The 23777-nt window shown below is 47.8% G+C and overlaps 1 protein-coding gene across 8 annotated transcripts in view; it reads left to right on the forward strand.

Annotated features, from left to right (window-relative positions):
- The first annotated feature begins 9303 nt into the window (after positions 1 to 9303).
- ITGB4 (integrin subunit beta 4) overlaps positions 9304 to 23777 on the forward strand; it is a 57261-nt gene continuing 42787 nt past the window's right edge. For 2 of the 8 annotated variants that reach the window (XM_043497357.1, XM_043497359.1), the window contains exons 1-4: positions 9305 to 10081; positions 21617 to 21711; positions 22179 to 22261; positions 23602 to 23703. In XM_043497357.1, the coding sequence (XP_043353292.1) occupies positions 10077 to 10081; positions 21617 to 21711; positions 22179 to 22261; positions 23602 to 23703 (285 nt within the window). In that variant the 5' untranslated portion in view covers positions 9305 to 10076. Of the gene's footprint in view, positions 10082 to 21616; positions 21712 to 22178; positions 22262 to 23601; positions 23704 to 23777 lie in introns of all 8 variants that reach the window. The other 6 variants (XM_043497356.1, XM_043497358.1, XM_043497360.1 and 3 more) reach the window with 6 other exon arrangements.

Below are 23777 nucleotides of genomic sequence, written 5' to 3' on the forward strand. Positions count from 1 at the left end.
TGTGCCTGATGAATGGCAAATCCTATTCACATTGGATCAGACCATTAGGCAATCTAGTCTATATCATGCCACCTGATATCTTCCATAAAGTCTATTGCCCAGTGCTTCACACTCTGATGGTGGGAATTACTTCCTGACTCCTGCATCTGTCCAATGTATGCCCTAAACCAGGAGGCTTGATCATCCTTACTTTGTTTGTTAGTTTGATCTGTGAAGACACTTAAGCCACACTGGTATAAGTGTAGATCTGCTTTAACTTTTTTCAGTCAATTATCCGTTTAGGACAGGTGGCTGTCTCAGAGGCAGGTGTGGTGGAAACCCAATCCCAAAAGGACTACTATAAGTTCAGATGAGTTTACATGTAAGCAGCTCACTTCTGAGTGATGCAGTTGGTTCAAAATGTCACAGTTAATGAACTGTCATTCTTGTGTTTTTGGGTTTTTTTTGTTTTTTTTTTTTTTATACAAACACCTCTCCATACCACTGATAGCAGAGAGAGCTAGTATTGTTGTTAATCTAGTAAAGCCCTCTTTGCTAGTGGGCTTCTGGAAATGCAAAACTAAACCTAGCTGGGCAGCCACCAGGAAACAGATTTGTGGCAGGAAAAGGGGACTCTTACGGTGGAAAGCTGGAAAGAGGTTAGCATTGTTGCCAATGCCTATGTGAAGCTGGACTCTCCTGTACCAAGCCTGCTCCCCAGCGCTTAAACACACCAGTCACCCAGTGTGACTGTTGAAAGGTTTGGGAGATGAATCACTCGCTACACAGAGTTTGCTGATCATTATTTTTTTTGTAAATGTCTTAGTCATCATAGCTTCCTGTCCACCACACCCTTCCTCTTCCTATGTTCCTGCTTCCCCTCTCTCCCTGTAGCATCTGTAATAATTCCAAGCCCCCCCCCCCCCCGTCCGGGCAGTCATTTGTACAGTTCACATTCACATGGGCTAGAAATATCTTTCCTCTGCACTATGCATAGGAAACGTATTCATTCCTTTTTTTGTTTAAATTAATGTTAAATAAGCTGACATAAACATGTATATATTTATTTTAGGCTCTAGCTCTCTAGATAAACAAATTTGCACATATTTAGCTGGCACTCCGGACATCAGTACATTGACATAATTGGAGGAAAACTAGCTATTGTCCATGGGCAGTAGCTGATTTTTTAAATAGTCATTTTAATATAAAAAAGTTCTTAACCTATGAATGGGCATTTGGAATTTCAGCCTTATGATTTTCCCAGGAGATAACATCCTTTTAAAAAGAGGGTTTATAACAAAAGTACCTCAGTAGCCAGTAACAATAGTGTTGTTACTGCAATCCTATGATGTAGTGCTAATGAAATATGCCAGCCATAATACAAGCTTCCCTGCCAAAGTGCTTTAGATGTGATCTATCTTTGGGAGCACATTTTGGTTCCTAGGGCCCATTTGATCATTAGTGTCTGCTGATGCTGTCAACAAAGGAGGCTGCCTTTTAGAACGCATTCACAGCCTTCTAGGGAACTAGCTTGGACTGAAACAAATTCACTCCACATAGGTCACCGAAATCCCATTTAAATGGCAATAATTTCAGTCACTGCCAACCTGGTCTGATGTGAACTGATTATCAAGGGCTAAAACGTTCTTCATCCCAATGCTACATTAGCAGTCATTTGAGCCTTTTCACAAAGGCTGCAGCCAGCTCCCCAACCCCTTCTCCCCATGGGAGACTGTTGTCATACACTGATAATGAAATCGGCCTCTGCTCCCATTTTCTCTCTCTCTCTCTCTCTCTTTGTGAGGTATAGCTAGGACCATCTGTGGCTCCTTCTTTCTTCTATGGGCTTCAAGTCTCCTTGCCCTCTAAGCATGTGCTCCTTGTGTTTGCATGGGTTTATCTTAGCCCAAAGCCATGTATTCAAAGGTCTTGGGTATACCAAGGCAGGCCAGTCACTGGGTTTTTTAGACATTGATAGATCAGGTGAATGAAGTCATCTCTGGCAGACTCTGTGCTGCGTCAGCTTTGCTTCTGAAGATTTTCCTGCCTCCAAGCCCATATGTGTTGGTTTTTGACTGACTCTGCATGCTGCCTCTTGCTGTCCGGAGATCTGTCCCTCCCTGTTTCTGTATCAGGTGCTTTGTTGTTCTAAGGGTGCGAGATTTTGCTCTGGGCTTCATTTAGTGTTCTCAAGATGTGGCCTCTAATCTAGGCAGGTTCAGCAGTCTTTGCTGGCTCCACCTCAAAGCCTAAAATAGTGGACCCTGAGGCTATTGCTTTTGTCCTGTTGCTGCCAATCCCTTTGTCTATTTTATATGCAATACCAACATTGTGGGGTTACTCTAAAAATTAAAAATCCACCTCACCAAGGCCTTAGGCCCCTACCTACTATTGAGCGTGCAGTCAAATCCCAGCAGCATTGGAGTAATCATTTCAACAGTAATTCAGCCAGACACTTCTCACCCCGTCGTCATTATGGGAAGCAAGCACTCAGATTTCTGCAGAAAAAAACCTATCAAATGGATGTCCCTTGCAGAGTGCCCAGAAGGTCACCAAATGGGGATGGGGTGGGTTCCAGTTGAACAACAGATTTGTGAGCCGAGGGAGGCAGAGCCATCGCTCTCCCAGGAGAAAACTGCATTTCCCGGAGAGGGTTACAAGACTCTCTCATGTAAAAGCAAATCGCTGTTAATAATCAAAACTGGCTAATGGGCAGTGAGATCCCAGCAAGGTCCCTTTTTCCCCTGTTAGTGGGATCAGCATTGTTCTTCCCAGCATTTTCTTGCAACTTGAACCAGGGAATCTTCCACTGCCTGGCCTTGCTAATTATGGCTGTTCCTCTTTAAGTAGGGTCTTTTTTTCTAACAAGCCATTGGATTTTCTCCCTTTTCTTCTAAATAAGAACCACAGAGGCTGATGCCTTCTAATTTTTATTCATTTGTTAAACCTGTTAATGCTTTTGTGTTCTCCAGTAAACAAACTGCTGCAAGCTGATTGCTTCTGAAGCACTTGGGGTTTCACTAGGAAATTTCTCACCTTCCTCTGGTAATACAAATCTTGCTTTCCCTTGGCCCACTGGTTTACACCAGCACTGAAAGAAAATTAGACTTGCTGTGTACCAGGCCTCTTCTACAATAGCTAAAACACCAATAACTTTGCCCTTCTATAGCATATCTTCCATCCCAGCAGTCTACTAGTACAAGCAGTTTAGTTTTTGCCTCAAAATCCTTCACTTGCCATATCTATGAAGCATCCTTACATTATGCAGTGGCAGCCTTTCTCACAAATTTATGCAGACTGACTCATTCAGAGACACTACAATGTGGGGGGGAGGGGGTTGTTTGCAGTAGGACAATCTTGTGCACAGGGACCCTAGATGCTCTAATGTGGGCAAATGATCCATATTGCAAGTGGCTTCTTCCCTTCTTTAAAACTGTTTTTTAATCACTGTATTTAGTTTAGAGACTAACAAATTTATTAGAGCATAAGCTTTCGTGAGCTACAGCTCACTTCATCGGATGCATTTGGTGGAAAAAACAGAGGAGAGATTTATATACACACACACACACACAGAGAACATGAAACAATGGGTTTAACATAAACCCATTGTTTCATGTTCTCTGTGTATGTGTATATAAATCTCTCCTCTGTTTTTTCCACCAAATGCATCGATGAAGTGAGCTGTAGCTCACGAAAGCTTATGCTCTAATAAATTTTAGTCTCTAAGGTGCCACAAGTACTCCTTTTCTTTTTGCGAATACAGACTAACATGGCTGCTACTCTAAAACCTGTATTTAGTTTGTGCTTTCCGTGTGGCTTTTATATTTAGCCGCTTTCTAATTTTAAAATCTTTTCTCTTGCATCCCTCCTCTTGGCTTGCTGTTTCCCATCTGAGCCTCAGCCGGGTGAGAGGTGCTGTCTTCTCTTTGATTAGACATGGAGAGAGAAGATTTTGATGAAAAGGGCAACTCTTAAAATCAGCAGAAGGAAGGACCTCTTAATGAAGAATCTCAATGCTGCTACATTCATTTCTTTTAGAAGCCAAGTTCAATCCATTTTATCAGTTTCTGGCCATTCTGCGTCACATGCAAAAGACAGACCCACCCTATTCTAGTGCTTGTTTGCCCTACTGAGCCCCTCTGTTGCAGCTGATGGAACTTACCATACCGCTACCCCTTGGTTTACCATGAAACATCAAGTGTAGAGGCTGTAAGACATGTATCTACCCACACTGAAGCCAGATAATTGAATGAGTCTGCATGATCATTCCTTTAGGTAATGACATCATGAGCTATGACTTGATATAGGAGAGTTTTCTATTTGATAAGCATGCAGAAAAGGAGTGTCTCTACACTTAGTCATTTCCAGGTTGCTGTGTGTTCTCCTTTTCAGTGCTATATGATCCATGAGGATTATTTTCTTGATGATTCAGCCCCTTATCTCATGTCTTGTTTATGGAACCTTCAGTTTGCTTGTTCAGGTTCAAAAAGCATCTCTCTGGGACTCTTCCAATGCAGTTTGTAATGCAAAAGATAGGATTGTTAGTTCATTTGAGAGGAATGAAAATCGCTGGAGGAAAAGTTAAGATCCATCAGGCCACCAGCCTGAAACATTCAGTGAGTCAGCTGAAGACATGAGAGAGGAAAACATCCTGAAGGAATGAGAACTGTGTGCTATTGCAGACAGAACTCCACTCTGCCCTAAGGTACGCCACCAGGCTGCATTCACCTGATTGGCTGTGCTGGCATTCAAAAGCCTCCATGATTCATGCCAGTTGATGTTATGAATCTTATATATGCAGTTCCAAGATCTCTCTTGCTTTACTCTGATTGCTTTAAAACAAGTTAAGTCTTCCAAAAAAGAAGAAATCTCTCTGCTCCTCTTGTCAATTTTAAGTCTCTACTTAAGATGATTCTAAACTAGAGCACACAATAGGGGCTGATCTTGCATTCCCTACTATTGGAATAGATGTCTTGCATCCCATCCTAATAGTATCAAGAGGCTGGTACAGCCTCATCTCAGGTGCTAAGGCACAGCACAGTTGAGGGCCCTCTGCTGAGAATGCTCTAACATCAGTGCAGTAGATTCTGGTTTCCATCAGCCTTTGTCCCTTTCCAGTGCAGTTGCTGTGATTAGGTATGTAGTAGGAAATGGGATCCTACTGATTATCTTGTCTTACTTATTTTATTTTGAACAACAGCTATGTGTGGTCTCAGTACTGAAGAGAGACTGAAACATCAGGAGGAAAATTCTGTGCATTAGAATCCTAGTTGAGTCCAAAGATGAAGGTATGAGGCATTGAATTAACCCAGTGGTCTGCAGAATTCATAGGGGGGGGCGGGAGAAGCGGTTTCCTAGAAATAGGATTTTCTCTCCCCTCCCTGCCTCTTTCTCTGCCTCAAAGTCCCTCAAGATGGAGAGTGTGTTTGTGTCTTGGACCTTTTCTATTGAACACTGCAACCCACGACATTCCTCCATATATAATTTAAGCCATAGCTTGGCTCTGACAGCTTCTGAGTACCAACTGTGGTCAGAGAAACGTGTTCCCCAGCAATTGGCAGAAAGGAGAGGAGACTACTCAGAAGCACAAAGGATGTGGACCTGGAGTAGGCATTCTCCATTAAATGTCATTTCGTCCCAATTTCTAATTCTGTCCTGATGGCCTTATGGAGCTTATCATTGCTGTTGTATTTGAATTTGGAGGAACAATCATCCTGCATCCACTCTGCTGAAGTTCAGATTCCTTTACTTTAAGTTGGCAGTGGCTTGTACACAGCATGGCAGGGGACAGAGACAGAGCAGAGAGCCTTTCTTAGTGGTCAAAGCATCAGGATTGATGTAATGAGACTTCCTGGAGCAACTGGTTCTAATTCCAGCGGATTCATCAAAGTCCCTCAAACTTCAGAGGTAAATACAGTTTCTTCCTGGTTTCTCTTTGCAGGTCAGTTAGATAAGACTTTACAAAACCAAGGTCCTATCACCTCTGTATGGATTGTGACGGGGCAAGGCCAGATGGCTATAGAAAAGTAGTGGGAGATAAATATATGGGCTCCAGGCTAAACAAATCCCTGGTACCAGGATAAGTGAAATGGCAGCTGCTCCAGGTCAATTAAGACACCTGGGGCCAATTAAAAACTTTCCAGAAGGCAGGGAGAAGGCTAGGTTGATTGGAACACCTGAAGCCAATCAGGGGCTGGCTGAAATTAGTTAAAAGCCTCTCAGTTAGTCAGGTGGGTGTGCATGTCAGGAGCCGTGGGAGGAAGTTGCGCTGTTGGAAAGGCTGAGTAGTACACACCATATCGGGCACAAGGAAGGAGGCCCTGAGGTAAGGGTGAAGCGGAGCTTGAGGAAGTGAGGGCTGCTGTAGGGGAAGTAGCCCAGGGAATTGTACATGTCATGTTTCTAAAAGGTCAGCTACCATAGCTGATACTATTAGGGTCCCTGGGCTGGAGCCCGGAGTAGAGGGTGGGCCTGGGCTCCCCCCCCCACCTTTGCCTCCGATTAATCACTGAGACTGGGAGACAACAGAGACTGTGCAAGTAAGGATAACTTCTCACCTCCCTCGCTGGCTTATGATGAAAATAGCTCAGTAGACTGTGACCCTTGTCTCTAGAGAGAGAAGGGTTACGTGGAAGGTCACTGAGCCTCTGAGGCTAGCGAAATCCGCCAGGAAATGCGGGACCCACAGAGGCAAGGACAGAGTTTTGTCACAGGATGTTAAAGTCCCCATAGGGCCTTAAGCCAGGGTAGAGGTTTGTCCTGCAGCCCTTGGCCAACATCTCTTATCCTCTTGCTGTTGTGCCATGTGCCTGTGGTCCACCTGACTATTGTCTGCCCACCCCAAAGGTGGCCGCATTTCAGTGATCATCAGTGTTTCTCACTTCCACTCTTACATACGTAGGAGAGAGAATTCCTTTCATTCTAAGCTCTTTACATACATAATTATAGTTTATAACTAATTTTGGAATGAAAACATTTATTTACCTGGATACAGAGTGCGTGCTGCTGAAATTCCCTTGAGATGACATTATAAAGGATGCTGCCAGTTGGTTTTCGTCAACATAACTTCTGGTACAAAACTGATCTTTTCTTACAAAAAATCCTCAGTAAAATTTTGTTTGATCATATAAGGCAAAAGAGGGTTTGTGTTTCATTGTTGTGCTAATGAATATTTTTCTCTAAGAGAAACACAAGATATGATCTGACAAAGTGAGAATCCAAGGGCTGTCACTCTGGGTGTATTGTGTAAGGAGGCAAGACACTGAATAGGCTGTTGTGGCATTAAAAAAACACCCCATACTTAAGTGGTAGCAATTGGCACCTGACTGGCAATCCCAGCAGAGAGATTAAGGACTGAATGGGCCCTGGGAATGAACTATTTTCACCCTAGAAGTGGTTCCTCCAGAGTCTTCCCATGTTCAGCCACAGAAAAGGATGCCTGTTCCCAGAGCTATTAAAACACCACCTTCCTCTATCATCCCATCCATTTCTAAAAGAAAAGCCCACTAGGAACTCCCCCAGGGAAGCACCGTTCAGAGCGGCCAAAGATCCCTTGACTTTCATATTCCTGTGCAAAGGACCAGAATCTTGAGACTTGTACAGGGGAGTTAGGTGCCCAATTATCCAGACTTGGTGAACCTTAAGAGAACCTCCCATAGACTGTTCAGAAGGATAGAATTCTGATCCCCCTATTTACGTAGGGAAAGCAGCCAATTCCACTGGGAAATATACATTTAAACTAAACCAAAATGGCTCCAGTACCTATAAAATCCACCTTCCACTGCATTTCAGACTCCATGATAGAAAACTGTTATGCCATGTAATCCCTGCAAACTCAGTCCAATGACTTCCTCACGTGACACATGCATTGTAATAGTTGTCAGTGGTAGAGATGTCTATAGTTAAATTTGTGAACACTTCTCATTTGAAGATTCCTGTTTTCAGTTGTTCATAACTCTGCCAACTTTTAACCATTCAGATAGGAATCTTCTATGCTGCCTGTTTGCCTTTGACTGAAATATTTTTGGGAAGCTTCTGTAAAAATGGTTCAACCCTTCCCCAGGTTAGGGAAATCGAAATTGTTCTGATAATGGTAAGTTCTTACACTCATTTTGTTGCAGTGACTTGAAATTTTGGCAAGGGGGTGGTCCTAGTGGCAGGGATGCACCTTTCGCCCTCCCTGTGAATATCTGCCCAAATTTGGCCAAGTTGTGAGCTTCTGAACAGTCCTTTTCTGAACAATCACAGTTCACACAGGCTCCGAGGTTTGCAGCGTTATTTTTCAAAGATCCCATCCACACTAAACATGTTTCATCCTCATGCAGCTCCCACAGGCTACACAGTCCCCAAAGGATGACTGAGCATGCTCCATCCTGCAGCTTCGGGGCTGAGCAGGACTCTTTCTGCATTGCTCCTGCATGCTGGTGGTGATCCTTGGGGCAGTGGAATCAAGGGCAGGCAGAGAGACTCTTTCATGTATGCTCAGTGCTCCCCCAGCTTGGCCCAGGTAGCTCAGCCACTTCTCACAAGTAATGCAATTTTGGCCCCTACTGGAGCCAGTAGCCCAATGACAGGAGAAGCTCCAGCCCTGCCCAGAGGAAACCCCCTCTTATTGGCTGTTTTCCCTGCTTGCCTGCCTTTGGGGGAAGAGCAGCCAATCAGGGATGCTGCAGGAGGAAGGGAGGTGGAGCAGTGAAGAGCTCCTGGAGCTGCCCCACCCTCCTGGAGCGCCTGCATCCCCCCTCCCCCCCGGGTTGGGAGAGGGGGGGTGAAGAACCCTGGGAGCTGTAGAAGGTGGGCTGAGGGAGCAAAAATGATGCCGTAGCTGGAAGTTGTATAATTATTTGGGCTGGTGAATACTTAATACTCCCCAAGTGTGGGGCTTGGGGAGAAGCTGGAAGCTCCAAACCATCAGACAACCAGCAAGAGCTGCAGCCAGGACCAGAATCACCTTACAGTGTTAAAGCCTTGGCCCGTCTAAGCCTTAGCACAGATCAGGGACGTGGGTGGGTCCCGATTACACTATTGCATGGAAATGTTGCACCTGGGAACTCTGGTTTGGTTCTAGCGGTAGTGCCTTTGAGGTCTGAGGGCTTTTTCTCCCATTCAGGGCGCAAATAGAGGATGCTGGCCATTAATTGTTGTCAGCCAGACATGGAAAGAGACAGGGTAGGTGGGGAAGGGGTGATGGTTGTCCCTGCTGGAACTTGATTGACCTTTTTTTTGCAGGGAGCTGCTGGGACCTGAATTCTGCAATACAATATTATCTCAGCTTGCCTAGCATAGGAAGTCTGGAGGAAAAGTTCCTACCAGACAGAAGGGACTATGGAGGGTGGGAAATTCAAAGCAATCTAGGGCCAGCCTCTGGGTGCTGCAAAGCTGTAAGCCCTGGATGGCACACTCAGCCCTGAAATAAGTGTCTGGCTTTGCGCTCGTCCGGGTTTCTAAAGCAAAGGCTGAGACACAACCCCCCTCCTTCTCCAAACAATCCCTTCTGTAAATCTTTGTTTGTGAAGTGTAACTGGGCTGGGCTATGTCTCAGCTCCCAGCCCTTTTCCTGTGAGTGGGGAGGAGGGAGAGAGTGCTCAACTGACCTCATTGTTCTTGCCTATACAGGTGTGCATAAATTGAAGGAATGCCAGACTGAGTGACAGGCGCCTCCCCTTACCCTCTACCTGAGCTGGAATAAAACTGTCCCTTTCTGGAAAAGGGATCCCACTACAGCTATCCTCACCCTCTCTCCTCCTCCTCCCCTTACACCCCTGGTGAGAGAGACAGGCAGAAGGAATCATTTCTAAGAGAAAGAGAGGAGGAAGAAAAGTCAATATTTGATCAGAGGGTACAGAGATCCCTGCAAAGGTATGTCAAGTTCATGAGCTGCCTGCCCGCCCTGAGGATTTAAACTTGGAAACTGAATGGAAAAGAGAGAAAGGGAATCAAAAAAATAAAATAAACAGGCTAAGTGTGGACGTCTGCTGGTGGCAGTGAAGCAGTGAAATTCCCCTTTTGCCTTCAGAAGAATTTCTTGGCTTGCTGTGTGGGTGACTGCTATTTGGATTGTTGCAGAGTATTTGGACTTTAAATCAGACACAGTACTAATGAGGTTTGTGGAATTAATTTATCTGTGTTCTTTAGTGTGGCGCTTGCTCTAATTTTTTTTGCTGTTGATTAACAAAAGGGAACAGTTAAATGAGGCACAGGGCTTCTCTCACAGGTAGGCACAGGACAGATTGAGGTGGATTGCTTATTGTATGTATTTTTTTGTTTTGTTTTTTTAAACGTGTATTTTCATTCATTTGTGCTGCTTGGAAATGGCACTGGTTGATCAGACAGGTTTGTTTTGCAGAGTTGTGCAGTTGTTTGGGGGGAAGGGAAATGCTGTGTTTGCCATACACACGTGCGTGCACACACACACACACACACACACACACACACACGCACACAGCAGCAATGATGTCTGAGTTGTGGGATTAGCAAAAGTTGTCCCAGGTTTCTAAGGGTTGCTCTTTTCATTCCGCCTCTTGCTAGCTAGGGAAAGATGAACTGTGCCAGCAGAGAGGGCATAGGGAACTTGCAATTAAGATGGCCCAAGGTGTTCAGAACTGCAGATTGGGTTTAGCCCATTATAAACACGGGCCATTTTGCAAAATGTGGATCTGTGTCCAAAGTTTGGGGTTGAGCCAGTTAAAAATGGGCCACCTATGAAATCCGTGTTCAGATTGAGGGAGTTTGGTCTCTTCTGAATTGCAGATAGAGCTCTGCTTTTTCTTGCTGGCAAATCTGGCATAGTGTGTGCACAAGAGAAGGAATAAAGGGATGGGGGGGTGAGTGTGTGTGGGGGGGATAAGGGAGTCAGCGTGCATGTGTTGGGGACAGGATAAGGGGAATAAAGTGTGTCGGGGGGAGACAAAAGGGGCAGTGGAGGGTTAGAGGACAGGAGGGGGTCATGTGTTGGGCTGTTGGAGGAGACGGGGCTGTGTGGGGAGGGGAGCAGGGGAAAGCGTGGGGATTTGTGGACGTGGGGCTATATCAGAATTCTGAATCCTGGTAACAGCACAGACAAGATTTGTAGTGCACTGCTGCAGATGCTCACCTCAGCAAAACCGTCTCCAAACTGCTGTGCCCCTTTGCGGGGAGGCGACTGGGAGGAGAGGGGCACTAGAGTGAATGTGGTTTTCCAAGGGGCATTCAGTACGCCCAGCTGGACAGGGGCATTCCCCATGGGGTAACATTAGCGTTGGAGGGAACAGGATACCACAGGGCATTGCTAATAAGTTATGGAGCATTTCACTGAGCAGCCCACTAGTATGAATCCTTCCCAGTTTAGCAGGAATTAAAGGTTGTTCCCACCTGCTGGATATTTGGTGGCCCTTAATGGGTTTGGTTTAATGAGCCATGTCACAGACACACTCCTATGTTTCGCACTCGGCCAGGGGTGGCCAACCTGTAGCTCCTCAAAGTTATTTTGCGGCTCTTGTATAGGCACCGACTCTGGGGCTGGAGCTACAGGCGCCACTTTCTAATGTGCTAGGAGGTGCTCAGGACTCAACCCCTGGCTCTGCCACAGGCCCTGCCCCCACTCCCCCCCGTCCCACCCCCTCCCTTGAGCCTGCACTGCCTTGGTCTGCCCCACTCCCCCCCAGAGCCTCCTGCATGCCATGGAACAGTTGCTCAGGAGGTGCGGGGAAGGAGCAGGAGGCGCTGATTGGCGGGGTGGGGTGGGGGAGCGGATGGGGGGGCTGCTGAGATTACTGTGGCTCTTTGGCAATGTACATTGGTAAATTCTGGCTCCTTCTCAGGCTCTGATTGGCCACCCCTGCACTAGACTGTAAGCTGGAGGCAAGAGCTGTTTTATACAGCGTGTTTGTACAGTGCCTAGCACGATGGGGCCTGGATCTTGGAAGTTTCTGCAGCAGGGGCTGAAATTACATTACTATAGATGGCAAAAGTTTGTCTCACACGCTGGAGGGGTATTTGGGGGGATCTCTCTCCTAACTTCTGAATTTTTGGAGTTAGCAACAGAATTCAGGCTCCTCTGCCTTGCGGCGACTCTCTGCATGCAGTCATGCAGGGGGCCTGATGAGTCCACAATCACATTGCTCCATCTGCCTGTAGCCCTATCATTCAGGGAAGGGCTTAGCCTGAACTGAGGCAGCTGTGCCCAACGAAAGAGCAGCTTGCCGCTGCTCCCCAGCCTGCAGAGGAGCAGACCCAAGCATTGGGGGTGTCCCCAGTGCTAGCATAGTTAATCTGCCTTCATTCTTAGTATGGATTGTGGCAGTGCCTGGGAGCCCCAGTCATGAACTAGGGCACATTGTGTTAAGCGTTGTACAAACACAGGACAAATTGCAAGTGTGATGTGCTGCATCTCTCTGAGTGGTCAAACACGAACTCCTTTTAGGGGGTTATATCTGGAGCCATGTGCCATTGGAAAGGGCGTTTGGCTTTGGTTTGAAGTGGTGTCTCTGATTGGCCTCTATTGGCCCTATTGCTTATGCATGTGTGTGTGTGAACGCAAGAATAGTCTGATCCTGTATGGCCAATGGTGCATCAGTATCCTGTCTTCCAACAGTGGCCAGTGCCTGATACTTCAGAGGGAATGAACGAAACAGGGCAATTATTGAGTGATCCATCCCCTGTGATCCAGTCCCAGCTTCTGGCAGTCAGAGGTTTAGGGATACCTGGAGCATGGAGTTGTGTCCCTGACCCTCTTGGCTAACAGCTATTGATGGACCAGCCCTCCATGAACTGATCTACTTCTTTTTTGAACCCTGTTATAATTTTGCTATTCACAACATCCCCTGGCAACGAGTCCCACAGGTTGACTGTGTGTTGTGTGAAGAAATACTTCTCTCCACAGTGAAAACTGACCATTTATTCCTACCCTCTGTTTCCTGTCTTTTAATCAGTTACTGATCCATGAGAGAACCTTCCCTCTTATTCCATGACAGCTTACTTTGCTTAAGAGGCTTTTTGAAAGCCCAAGTACACTATATCATTTGGATCACTTTTGTCCATGTGCTTGCTGACATCCTCAGAATGCTAAGATTGGTGAGGTGTAATTTCTCTTTGCAAAAGCCTTGTTGACACCTCCCCAATATATTAAATTCTTCCATGTGTCTGACAATTCTGCTTGTCAGTGTGATACGTCGATTGGGAAGTAATGAATAGATTTCATTTGCATTATCAAAGAGCTCACACTTTGCAGACTTGTGCCTGAGTAGAATCTAGGGGTGCCAATTTTGGTTGGATGTATTCCTGCAGGTTTCGATAATCTTTAACTCCTGGAGACTCCAGGACAATCCTGGAGAGCTGGCAACACTAGTAGACTCTGTCGGGCATGTTCACAGAGTACTCCCCAGTGATTTAAATCCAGGTGGGTGCGTAAGGGATTATAGACATGCAAGGAGCCTGCCACTCCCACTTGAGGTTTGGACAGGAAATTCAATTCGGACCCTGCTGCCAAACCATTCTGCAGGAGTGAGGCCATTTCAAGAGGGAAACATTAAAGCTGCTGCGGATTGTTTTGGGATAGTCAGACTGAAGGGTCAGTGACTCGCACTGCCCTTTCCCTTGTGAAGAGAGGCTTTCTTCACACATGCCCCTCACCTCCCCAGCTTCCCGGGGATGACCTGGGGGTTTCTAAGCACCTAGCTGTGTTTATGGCTGCAGGAGTCATGCTGACCAAACTCCTTGCCAGCTTCTGCCTGCTGCTGAGCCGCCAGGGAAGGGCAGCTCTGTGAGGCTAGGTAGAACAGTACACTAAGTCCTGGACTAGGAGCGGGCGGTTCTGATGCCAGGGTCATAGTAATGATGATGTTGGCCTGCTCCAGGGGCAGGAGAGGCTGTGGGGCTGTGCAAAAGAACCAAATTTCCTTAATTGGAAAGGGCCTCTCCCAGGGATTTACTTTGCACGTGAGTTGGGGGGGAACGACTCGATTTGCACATACGGATGTCGGGGTGTCCCATTAGGAGCACTTTGAACATCCGCCATAAATGCTTCAAAGGGCAGTTGAGCACATGGCTTTTAAAGGGTCAGATCATCCTTCCCTTCCTCAGCGAAAACTCTGAAATTGGGGAAGATTCGCCTAGGGGAGCAGGGAGATTCGCTTGGATTTGGACAGGCTGAGCAGGAGGCAGCACTGAAGCTCACTATTCAGAGAGGGAAGGGTGGTCTGGTGCTGGAGGCACTGGGTTTGGGCATGTGTGAGATCTGGGCTCAGTTCCTGGCTCCCTGTATGACCCAGGACAAGTCTGTGCATCTCTCCAGGCTTTGAATTCCCATCTATAAAATGGGGAGGGTGTTTCCTTCCTCTGTCTCCTCTGTTTGGACTGTCATCCTTTTGGGGGAGGGCCTGTCTCTCACCGTGTGACTGTGCACAATGTGTCCTGTTAGCAGATCTTACCACCCTTGCTGCAATGATCATGCTTTAGTGCTCCGTAGCAGTGCAAAAGAACCATGTACTTTTCACCCAACCTGCCCTCCTGCGAGCTGTTGCCTCCAGCTCCTGGCTGGAAACGGTGATCCGGGAGGGTGCGGGGTTAGGAAGAGGGATATTTCTTACCAGTGCCTGTCAGAAATAGGGGACAGTATTCTGGCAAGCAGCCCCGCATCGGTGGCGGGGGCTGAGATGCTGTAGGAGACGCTGCTGGGGGTGAGGGGTGGGCTGCCGTGAGGCCGTGTGATTCCCCCCACCCGGAGGGCTTCGGGAAGGGGAACAGGAGGAGAAGTTACTTGGGAGAAGAGGCTGAGGAAATTCCTATTGTCCAGCAGCCCAACATGGCCGTCCATCATAGACGGAGACAAGGCCTGAGGGAAAACCTAAGCACACTGAGTCATTTTATATCTAATCATGGGTGTGGAGCACAAAAGGCTGCTGTGTCCCGCTCTGCAGTTCTAGCCTTGCTGTGGGAAGTGCTCAGCTCACACCAGAACACGCTTCTAACAGTGGACCCTCAAAATGCACAGACACGGAGACCCAGGCTGGGGGTGGGAGCTGTTCTCTCCTGGTTCCAAAGGTTCCCCCCAATGTGTGGGGGGAGGCAGAAGGCTGCTTCTGTGCAGACTATGACTTCTTGATCTTTCCCACTCGGTTTTCCTCTCCCCTTTTGTCCATGTTCCCTTTGCTCCCATCAGGTTCCATCTCCATCTAGAAACAGCTGTCACCTCTGCCAGTTAGTATGGCAGAGCGGCCCAAGTGGATGGAGTCCTCCTCTCAATGGCTGGTCCTTAGTGTGTCCCCTGAATGTTACAACCACACAGGTGCCAGGTTCTCAGCTGTGATATCTGTCCTGGGTGAGCATACCAAGTGCCTCCGCCTGGCTGGGCCAAGCTCAGCTGGATGGGAATCTTGCCCTCCCTGGCTATATTGGCTGGCCCCAGCTGTTCAACTCCAGACGCTGTGCAGGCACCAAGGTATCTGGACTTAAGACTCCGCCTCACCCCTGGGCTCTGCCCAAAGCTCCTGGCCAAGAGGAAGCTTGGAAAAGTGACAAACTGCAGCAGAATCCTGGCTCTCCAAACCCCTTCTCCAAAACCTCTCTCCTTACTCCGGTGCTTCCCGACAAACCGAACGTCTTTGCCCTGGCTCAGGCCATTCAGATAATCAGGAACCCATTGCCAAACTTACCAGAGAAAATGCCTTGCACTTTGAGTTTTATGTCCCAAAACTGATTGGATCAAAATCCTGGCTGCATAGAAATTGCTGGGAGCTTTTCCCACTGCCTTCAGTGGGGTCAGAATTTCACACACGGACTCCTGATGACCCATTATCTTCTTCTGTGCTCACTGCCTAAGGGTGAGGTCTGCTGACAGACATCTATAACCTTGCTCATTACCATGTGGCTTCTGCGCTCTGTTATATTGGTAGTCCCTTTCTAAAGCAGATCCAGTGGCAATGTTATACTGAGCTATGTTCATGTGGGGTGGGGGGAAGGTAGTGGAGGAAAGTACCAGGGTTTCTGGGGCCATGACCCATGCCAGATAAACTGTAATTTGTGTCTTTAGGAATTTACACTTCTATTCTGCACTTTGGTAGATTCTGCTTTTTGATTTAGAGGATTGCATTAGTGCAACTGCTGCAGACAGCAGAGATCCTGCTACTATAGCTACTGCTAAGAGACAGGAAACATTAGCAGGATGAAATGGTCTGTGTTCGTCAAGGTTCCCTACGAGGTCTAATGTTTTAATCTATTTATTAATTAGTGGGAAAGGAGGGTGAGATGGCACACTCTGCAGGTGTCACATAGCTATCTTTGTTAGTCACGGCCAGAGAAAACTGGCAGGAACTTCAGAGGAGGGACCTCCCCCAGCTAGGAGAATGGACAACATGCTGGCAAACGAACTTCATTGTTAAATGCAAAGTAATGCACCTTGAAGGGAAACATTTAAACTACTCCAACACCTTACTGGGTTCTAAATTAACTGCGTCAACCAAAGAAAGGGACCTGGGCAGAATAGATCAGAAGGTATAGACAACTCAGTGAAGGTCTCCCTGAATGTGCAGCTGCACTCTAAAAGGCAAACAAAATGTTAGTGTGTAGAAGGATCTGAAATGCTATGTGCAGTACTCATCACCCCCATCTCAAAAAGGATACTGCAGAACTGGAGGCTGTTCAGAAAAGGGTGATAGGAATGATCCAGGGCTTGGAAAAACTCTCCTATGACTAGAAATGGGAAAAGCCCGGGATTGTTACTTTAGAAAGAAGATAAATAAGAGGAGACATGATGACAGTGTATGAAATAATTAATGGTTTAGAGAAGGTAGGTCAGAAGTTTAAGTTCTCCCTGTCTTGTATCACAAGAACAAGTGGCATTCAATGACATGTAAAAGTAGCAAATTCAAAACCAATAAAAACAAATGCTTTTTCACACAACACACAAACCAAGTGTGGAATTCGTTGTGTCAGGATGTTCTTGAAGCCAAAAAATAGTGTGATTCAAAGAGGGGCTGGATGTTTATAGGGATAAGAATTATAGCTAATGCTAATAAATCCTGCAAGGGATATTAAACCTCATGCGCCAGGGTTTAAACCAACAGCTATTGGGGATTAGCATGAAATCTACCATGGGGGACAGATTCTCCCACATCTGCTGAATGCAAGGTTTCTTGCACCTTACTCTGAAGCATTGAGTGTTGGCCGCTATCAGAGACTGGATACTGGACTAGATGGACTTCAGTCTAGCAATTCTTAGGGTACTTATCGAGATATGATGCCCTCCTAGGATATTGATTTTCAAGCCGCTCTGGCTCTTTCACATGTATTAATACGTCATTGGTCTGTGCCGCTATTAATGATGCACTTCACGTTTGTTGGGAGGAGGCGCACCCCTTTCCAGCCAGGGCTGCACATATGGACCTCTCTTCCATTAAAACCCAGATGCAGCATCCTGTCAGGTTTATGCCTAACCCATCCTGCCAGCTGATACAGCCATATTGGTTTAGTAGAGGTACAAGGAGCAAACTCTGGCCGAGACTTTAAGGTGGCTCAAGTGAGGCACCCACATACTTTTGAAAGTCACTCTTTAAAAGGATTTACAGAGGGTGGCTGCTCCTTTCTCATACCCTTTGCCGATTTAACCTGTAACCTCTTCAGGGAAGGGACTATGCCTTATCGTGTGTATGTGCACCACCTAGTACAAACAAGTTGGGAATTTCTACTGCTACGGTAATACAATTTACATATTGCATTCATATTCCATTTTACAGATCGAGAAATTGAAGCGTAGAGATAATTAACACCCAACTCTTATCTAGTGCTTTTCATCAGTTGCTCTCAAAGCACTTCACAAAGGAGGTCAGTGTCATTATTCCCCTTTTACAAGTGGGGAAACTGAGGCACGGAGGCAAAGTGACTTGCTCAAGGTCACCCAGCAGACTAATAGCAAAGCTGGGAATAGAATCCACGTCTCCTGAGTCCTAGTCCAGTACTCTTTCTATACAGCCCTTCTTGAAATGACTTGCCCAAAGTTGCAATGCGAGTTAATGGCAGAGTCAGGATTTAGATCCCAAGTCTCTGGGCTCCCAGTCTGGTGCCCTGCCTGCTGCACCCTCTTGCGTCCCCTGTGCTAGAACTGGCCAGAGCTGCTACTTTCCTAAGCTGCACCTTTAGAAAAGAGAGAAACCAAGAGCGTAACAGACCACACATCTGCTAGTGAGTGCATGGAGTATACACTCTAACAAATCTTTTCCACTGAGAAATGTTCACTTCCTCGCAGTGGTTTGAAGCAGTTTTCACTGGCTAAGAGGAAATGTAAGACAAAAGGAGAATTCAGAACACTCCGGGGTTGTTAAGACACAGTAATCTCCTGCTTTTAACTCTTGCTCATTAGGATTCTGAAATGGTCTGATCTGTTGTTGGGCAGCTGTGATCATTCTTGGTGAGCCTGGTGTGTGTTTGGGTTGTTTTGAAGGGGTGTTTTCCCCAGGGCATCTCCATGTTGATCTGACCATGTGGTGCTCAGGGCAGGGCTGAACACTGGACCTACTCAGCAACATCTAGGGTAGCTAGGCGAGAAGCACTAGTGGGAAAAGTGGGGGCTACAGCACTCCTTATTATGTGTATGACAGTAGTGCCTGGAGACCCCGCTCGGAGTCAGAGACCCATTGTGCTAGGTGTAATATAAAACCCTAGTAAGAGACCGCAGCCCCTGCCCTGAAGAGCACACTAACGGGATTCTTACAGACGCGCACGTTCCCTGGTCTGTTGCATGGCAACATTGCTGTTAAAATGGGGCTGGATTTTATTGTCTTTTATCTAACCACGACTTGATGGCAGCCTGTGTGCCCAAGGCACTGAATAGCACATGGTGACTCACTCTCCCCTAATGGTTCTTTCCTGTCTTTCCTCTAAACAATCCAAGTACCCTCCCTCCTCTGGAGTTAGATAGATATATATATCTATCTGTGAGCTTGGCATGCCAACACCAGTGCCCGTGTGACATAGCAGGCATCAAATGCAGGGTCTTCACAACAGCCATGGGCTCTTTGGATGTGTGGTGGAGTGGGTTTTGCTGAGTGCTGGTAGTGGCAGTGCAGGGAGGTTTACCTCTGTGTTTTCTCCTTCTCGCTTGGGAAGAGAGCCCATCCTTTGGGTCTCAACTGGGGATGGTGTTTCAAGGCATTTCTATAGTGCTCGTTGCTGGAGAGTTTGAGCAACTGGTGTTTCCCTGCCTCTCGTTATGATCATGTCATCAGGACTAGGGCTCAGGAGGCAGCTCATGGGAATGGGAGACTTTCCCCAGTTCAGAACCAATCCCGCTCATCAATAATTGGAAACTGTTACCATCTGGTGCCAAATGAGATGGTCGTCTCAGTGCAGTGCCTAATGGGCAGCTGCCCACAGTGCACCTGGCATTAACTGGAACTTTGCTGGCAGTGACAGCAGAAGCACCAAAGTCTGAATGCGGGCAGAGGTTGAAATATCCTCAGACTCCTTAGAGATGGGTGCCTCCAGGTCGGGCTGAAATGCTCTGTCAGGGAGTCAGGGCAGGAAGCCACAGCTGGGAGTAACCAGAGGACAATGATCTCCACAGCTGTCAACGTAGCACCTTCCACCAGCTCTAAATTCACTTTAAACTTGATAAACCAGTGGGACTGAATGCTTAAGCCACAGCAGCAAGGTACATGAACAGAGTACATCTCGTCATGTTATCCAGGTGCTCTAATGAACAGTGCAGTATAACACCAAGAGGGAGAGGCCAGTGCTTGAGCGCTGAGGCCCTAATCTGGCAGCCTGATGCACATGCTAAGCGTTATACACTGCGAGCAGTTCCGTGAGCTTCAATGGAGCAACTCACCATGCAGATAAATGCAGAACTATAGAGAGGTAGGACTGGAAGGGACCTGGAGGCAAGTCTTTGCTGGATCTACACCTGGCCCAAAGCCCATAAAGTCAATGGGAGTCTTTCTGCTGATTTCAGACACTTTTATATAAGGCTCTTGATATTTTAACATCATGCTCAGGAGCATGGATTACCCCGAGATGGAGAAACAAACTGACTAGCCCCAGGGAATCTTTGTTGTGAGAGTCAACCTTGCACTGTGCCTGCATCCTCTAGCTCGAGGTACTTTAGTACCTTAAGCTAGACTTCGGTCTTGATGTTTTTAATTTTCCTGCCCACATGTAGCAATACTGGGAATCAGTCCTCCTGGCAGAGGAGGTGTCTATAATGGAAAACTACAAAGTTTTGTCTCCTTTGTTTCCCCAGGGGCCCCACACCCCATATAGAGCACAGTGCAGTAGCCAGAGACATCTAATGGCTGAATAAAATATTGCAAGTTCATGCATGGCCACAGGAAACATGATTTAACAAGTCAGCGTTTTACAACTAGTTTGACTTCAGTGCGGCTGCAGCTTTGGAACAGACAGAGGGTGAAAGTTGCTCTTCACAGGCTCTCAAGGATGCAAACTGGTTCAATAGCCTGTCACAGGGCCAAACATCAGGGTTCACCGTGAAAGTCTGGCACTTGCCAGGGTGGTTGGTGCCATTCTAGAAATTCTTACTACAATAGAAAGTAGCCAAAAGGAGGAATTTGGTACCTTGTTTTTCCTTCTCTGTCTTTCATTAGACCACTGGGCCCTGACCACGGGAAAAGGAGGTATTTGCTCTGACTGTGAGTCATGCTGGCTGACTGGCACTGGGCTCTGATTAGCCATGGCCTACCCTATTGTTGGTCCATAGGCAACCATGGGATGGTGGAGACAATCAGTATTAGTGGCTTCTCCTCCTTAGTTGGGGCTGGAAGGCAGAGAACTATACGTGTTTGTAGCTCTGCTGAGAAGGGTAGCTCCGCAGAAGAACCAGCGGTTACTGGAGCCTTTGAAACACACAGCGACTCCTGAGCAAGGAGGATCTCTGTGAAGGGAGGAGTGGGCAGCTAAGAGAGGGGGAGGGAGACTACTTGGGTCCTCTCCTGAGTAGAGACTGACTAGCTCTGCCAGAGCCAGGCAAGCGTTGTGCATGCCTCCCCATGCAGTTCTGCCAGGGCGCTTTGATCCCAGCCCACAGCCCCCATCTGTTTGTCCTGCCGCTCTGCTGATGTACCTCACACCAGACCTGCAGCACCCACTAATATTACAGGGCTGGGCATTTTCCTATTCAGAGACTGCTAACCAGACCTAATTGCTGCTAGGCATCGTTCTAGGGCCCCTTCTGGGCTCCAGTCGCAGAGCACAGCGTGTTTCTGGATATGAGTGAGCCTGCCAGGGAAAGGTGACCCAATAAAATCTGTGCTGAACAGGGCAGTGGCTGCTGCCAGCATGAGGGCACTACACACAGGGATGCACTGGGATATTCAACCCATTTGCACAGATCACTAGCCGCTTTAAAGCTGAAACACCTGTTTGGGAAACTAAAGACCCTGCTTCATTCCCCTGTCCTGCTCCAGTATCCCATGGGTTAATTCCGGTATAAAATCCCCCACACACACATCTCTCTGTGTAGTGGTGGGGTGTTCCTATTTGTGAGGGCTCTGCCAATCACCCCATGCTGCAAACCTGTCTGGAGGTAGAGTTCTCTGCAGCCCCACAACTGCTTGGCTGTGATTGCTCATGTGTTGGATACGTTGCATAGGTTATCCCCAATATAAAACTCCACACACACTCCTTGTAACATTGTTGGCTTGTGCATTTCCAGGAGGAAGAGGATGGATGTGCTGCTCCAAAGGACATTGGCCGGGCTGCTCCTGTTGGTCATGGTCTGTGACGTATGCTTGTGCCAAAAGAACAGAAGTAAGTTCAGCTCTTGTGTCTGTCTCTCCTACTCCAGTTACGCTGCTGAAGTCCTTGGCCCCGGGAGCTGTGGGGCACATGCCTCTCCAGCTGCCTTCTCCTGGCCTGCTAAGTAGCCGCCTTGTATCTACTCCTATTCCAATCACTCCTGAAATGCTGAATGTGTGGCAGAGCTTGTGGGTAGCATCCAGGTGTCCTGTCTGCTAGGCCCTGGTGCTATCCAAGGCAATGCTCTTTAACACACCCTCCTAGTTCTTTTGCATGCACTTGCTCCATAGCTCGCTTCCGTTGATCTGTCTGACATACACGCAGTCTCTCTGGTTTTGAGCCAGCTCCCACTAAGTCTGCGATAAAACTCCTATTGACTGGGAGCCGGCCCAGACCCTCTGATCTTGGCTCACCCCTTCTCGCTTTCTGAGGTCAGGCCGGCTTCTTCCGCTCTTGATGTGTTTGATCTTGCCTCCTAGTTAATCGCTGCGTGGCCTCCAGAGCAAGAAGCTGCACAGAGTGTATCCGAGTGAGCAAGGACTGCTCATACTGCACGGACGAGGTGAGCGCCTCCCTCCCAGGACTGTCACGCACAGTGTGGTCACATGGCCTTTCACTAGAGAGAGGCTTCCCATCAGCCTCCAAGAGAGGGAACCTGTGTTTGGATCCAGCTTCACAACTGAGCCCTCTCCTTCTAAGAGGCTGGATCCCGGCTTTGGCAACATGTGGCTCCACGCTGTCTCTGTCTATCACTCACAGACAGTTTGGGGGTATTCCAAGATTTGGGCTCAGGCCCGTCTCTCTTTTGACCTGCCACCTCCTCAGTGCAGCCCTCGCTCAGACTGCCGGAGAGCCTCCCTGTTAGGGGAGCTGTATAAGAGTCTCCTGTAGATCCTGTTTTCTCAAGAAATGGGTCCAAAGGGAAATGAACCTAGTGGCAGTATAACCCAGGCAGGGGGATGGTTTGTGGTGGGCTCAGAGCAGGGATCTTTGGCTGCTCAAGGATAGACGCCAACCCCCAACTCTGGAATGAGAGCGAGGGGTGGGCATTTGGGTCTGACGTACCCTACTGTGAGACGAGGGGTTGGGCTGTGATCAGACAAAACAATTTCCCCACTGCCTCCTGGTCCCCAGTCTCTCCAGTCCAATGGCACAAGTTACCACGGTGCAGATCTGCCCAGACATGAGTTGGATAGCCCAGTGGCGAGAGTGCAAACGCATTTCTTGCAAAGCTGCCTCGTCAGGTAGCAGGGCCCCGGTCCCAGCAGAGTGAGGGGGGTGCACAGGATAGACCACAGGAGAGGTGCTGGCTCTGTGTGCGGGAGAGAAAGAAAGATGAGAGCAGGCTGGGGAGGGACTCAAGTGAACCAAGAATGCAGGAAATGAGGACCAGTGAGGAATTTTTAAGAGGGCTTTGTTGTAATTTCAGACTCAGATAAGCCTGATCCTTGGCTCAATAGAGGGAGGGAGGGCAGGAGAGAGGGAGCAGAGAGGAAATGGGATGTGAAGCACAGAGAACACTAAGCCCACAATGTGGGAGAGGTGGAAGAGTGAACAGGTGGGGGACTCTCCCTCTTTTCTATCTAAGATGACAGTTTCAATATCTTTTATATGCTCTCCGGGGGGTAAGCGTTTGCAGGGGGAGAGGGCTGACTGGCTGAACACCCTGGTCCTCACGAACGGGAGGGGAGTTGGGACCTGCAACGGAGAGGTGTCCAAGGGGCAGTCTCTCGTGAAGCCGAAATGCCTGTCCCGCTGAGCCTTTTCCACTCCTGCCCGCTCCCATCCTAGCGGAGGAAGGGCCGGCTGGCTGGCTGACCCCCCCCCGCCCCCATGCTTCCCGTCCTCCTGGGGCTCTGTTTGTTTCCTAATTCTGTGGTTTTTCCTCTCCTGTGGTCACAGATCTTCAAAGAATCACGATGTGATCTGAGAGAGAACCTGGTGAGCTATGGTTGCAGCCAGGCCAGCATTGTGTACGTGAGAGGAGAGATGCTGGTTCAGAAGGTGAGCAAAGAGCACTAGGGCCCTGGAGATGATCCACCAATGTTCTGCTCCTTGTTTCCTTGACAAGCCTTTCG

This window comes from Dermochelys coriacea, chromosome 14 (genome assembly GCF_009764565.3).
Source record: "Dermochelys coriacea isolate rDerCor1 chromosome 14, rDerCor1.pri.v4, whole genome shotgun sequence".
Lineage (NCBI taxonomy): Eukaryota > Metazoa > Chordata > Testudines > Dermochelyidae > Dermochelys > Dermochelys coriacea.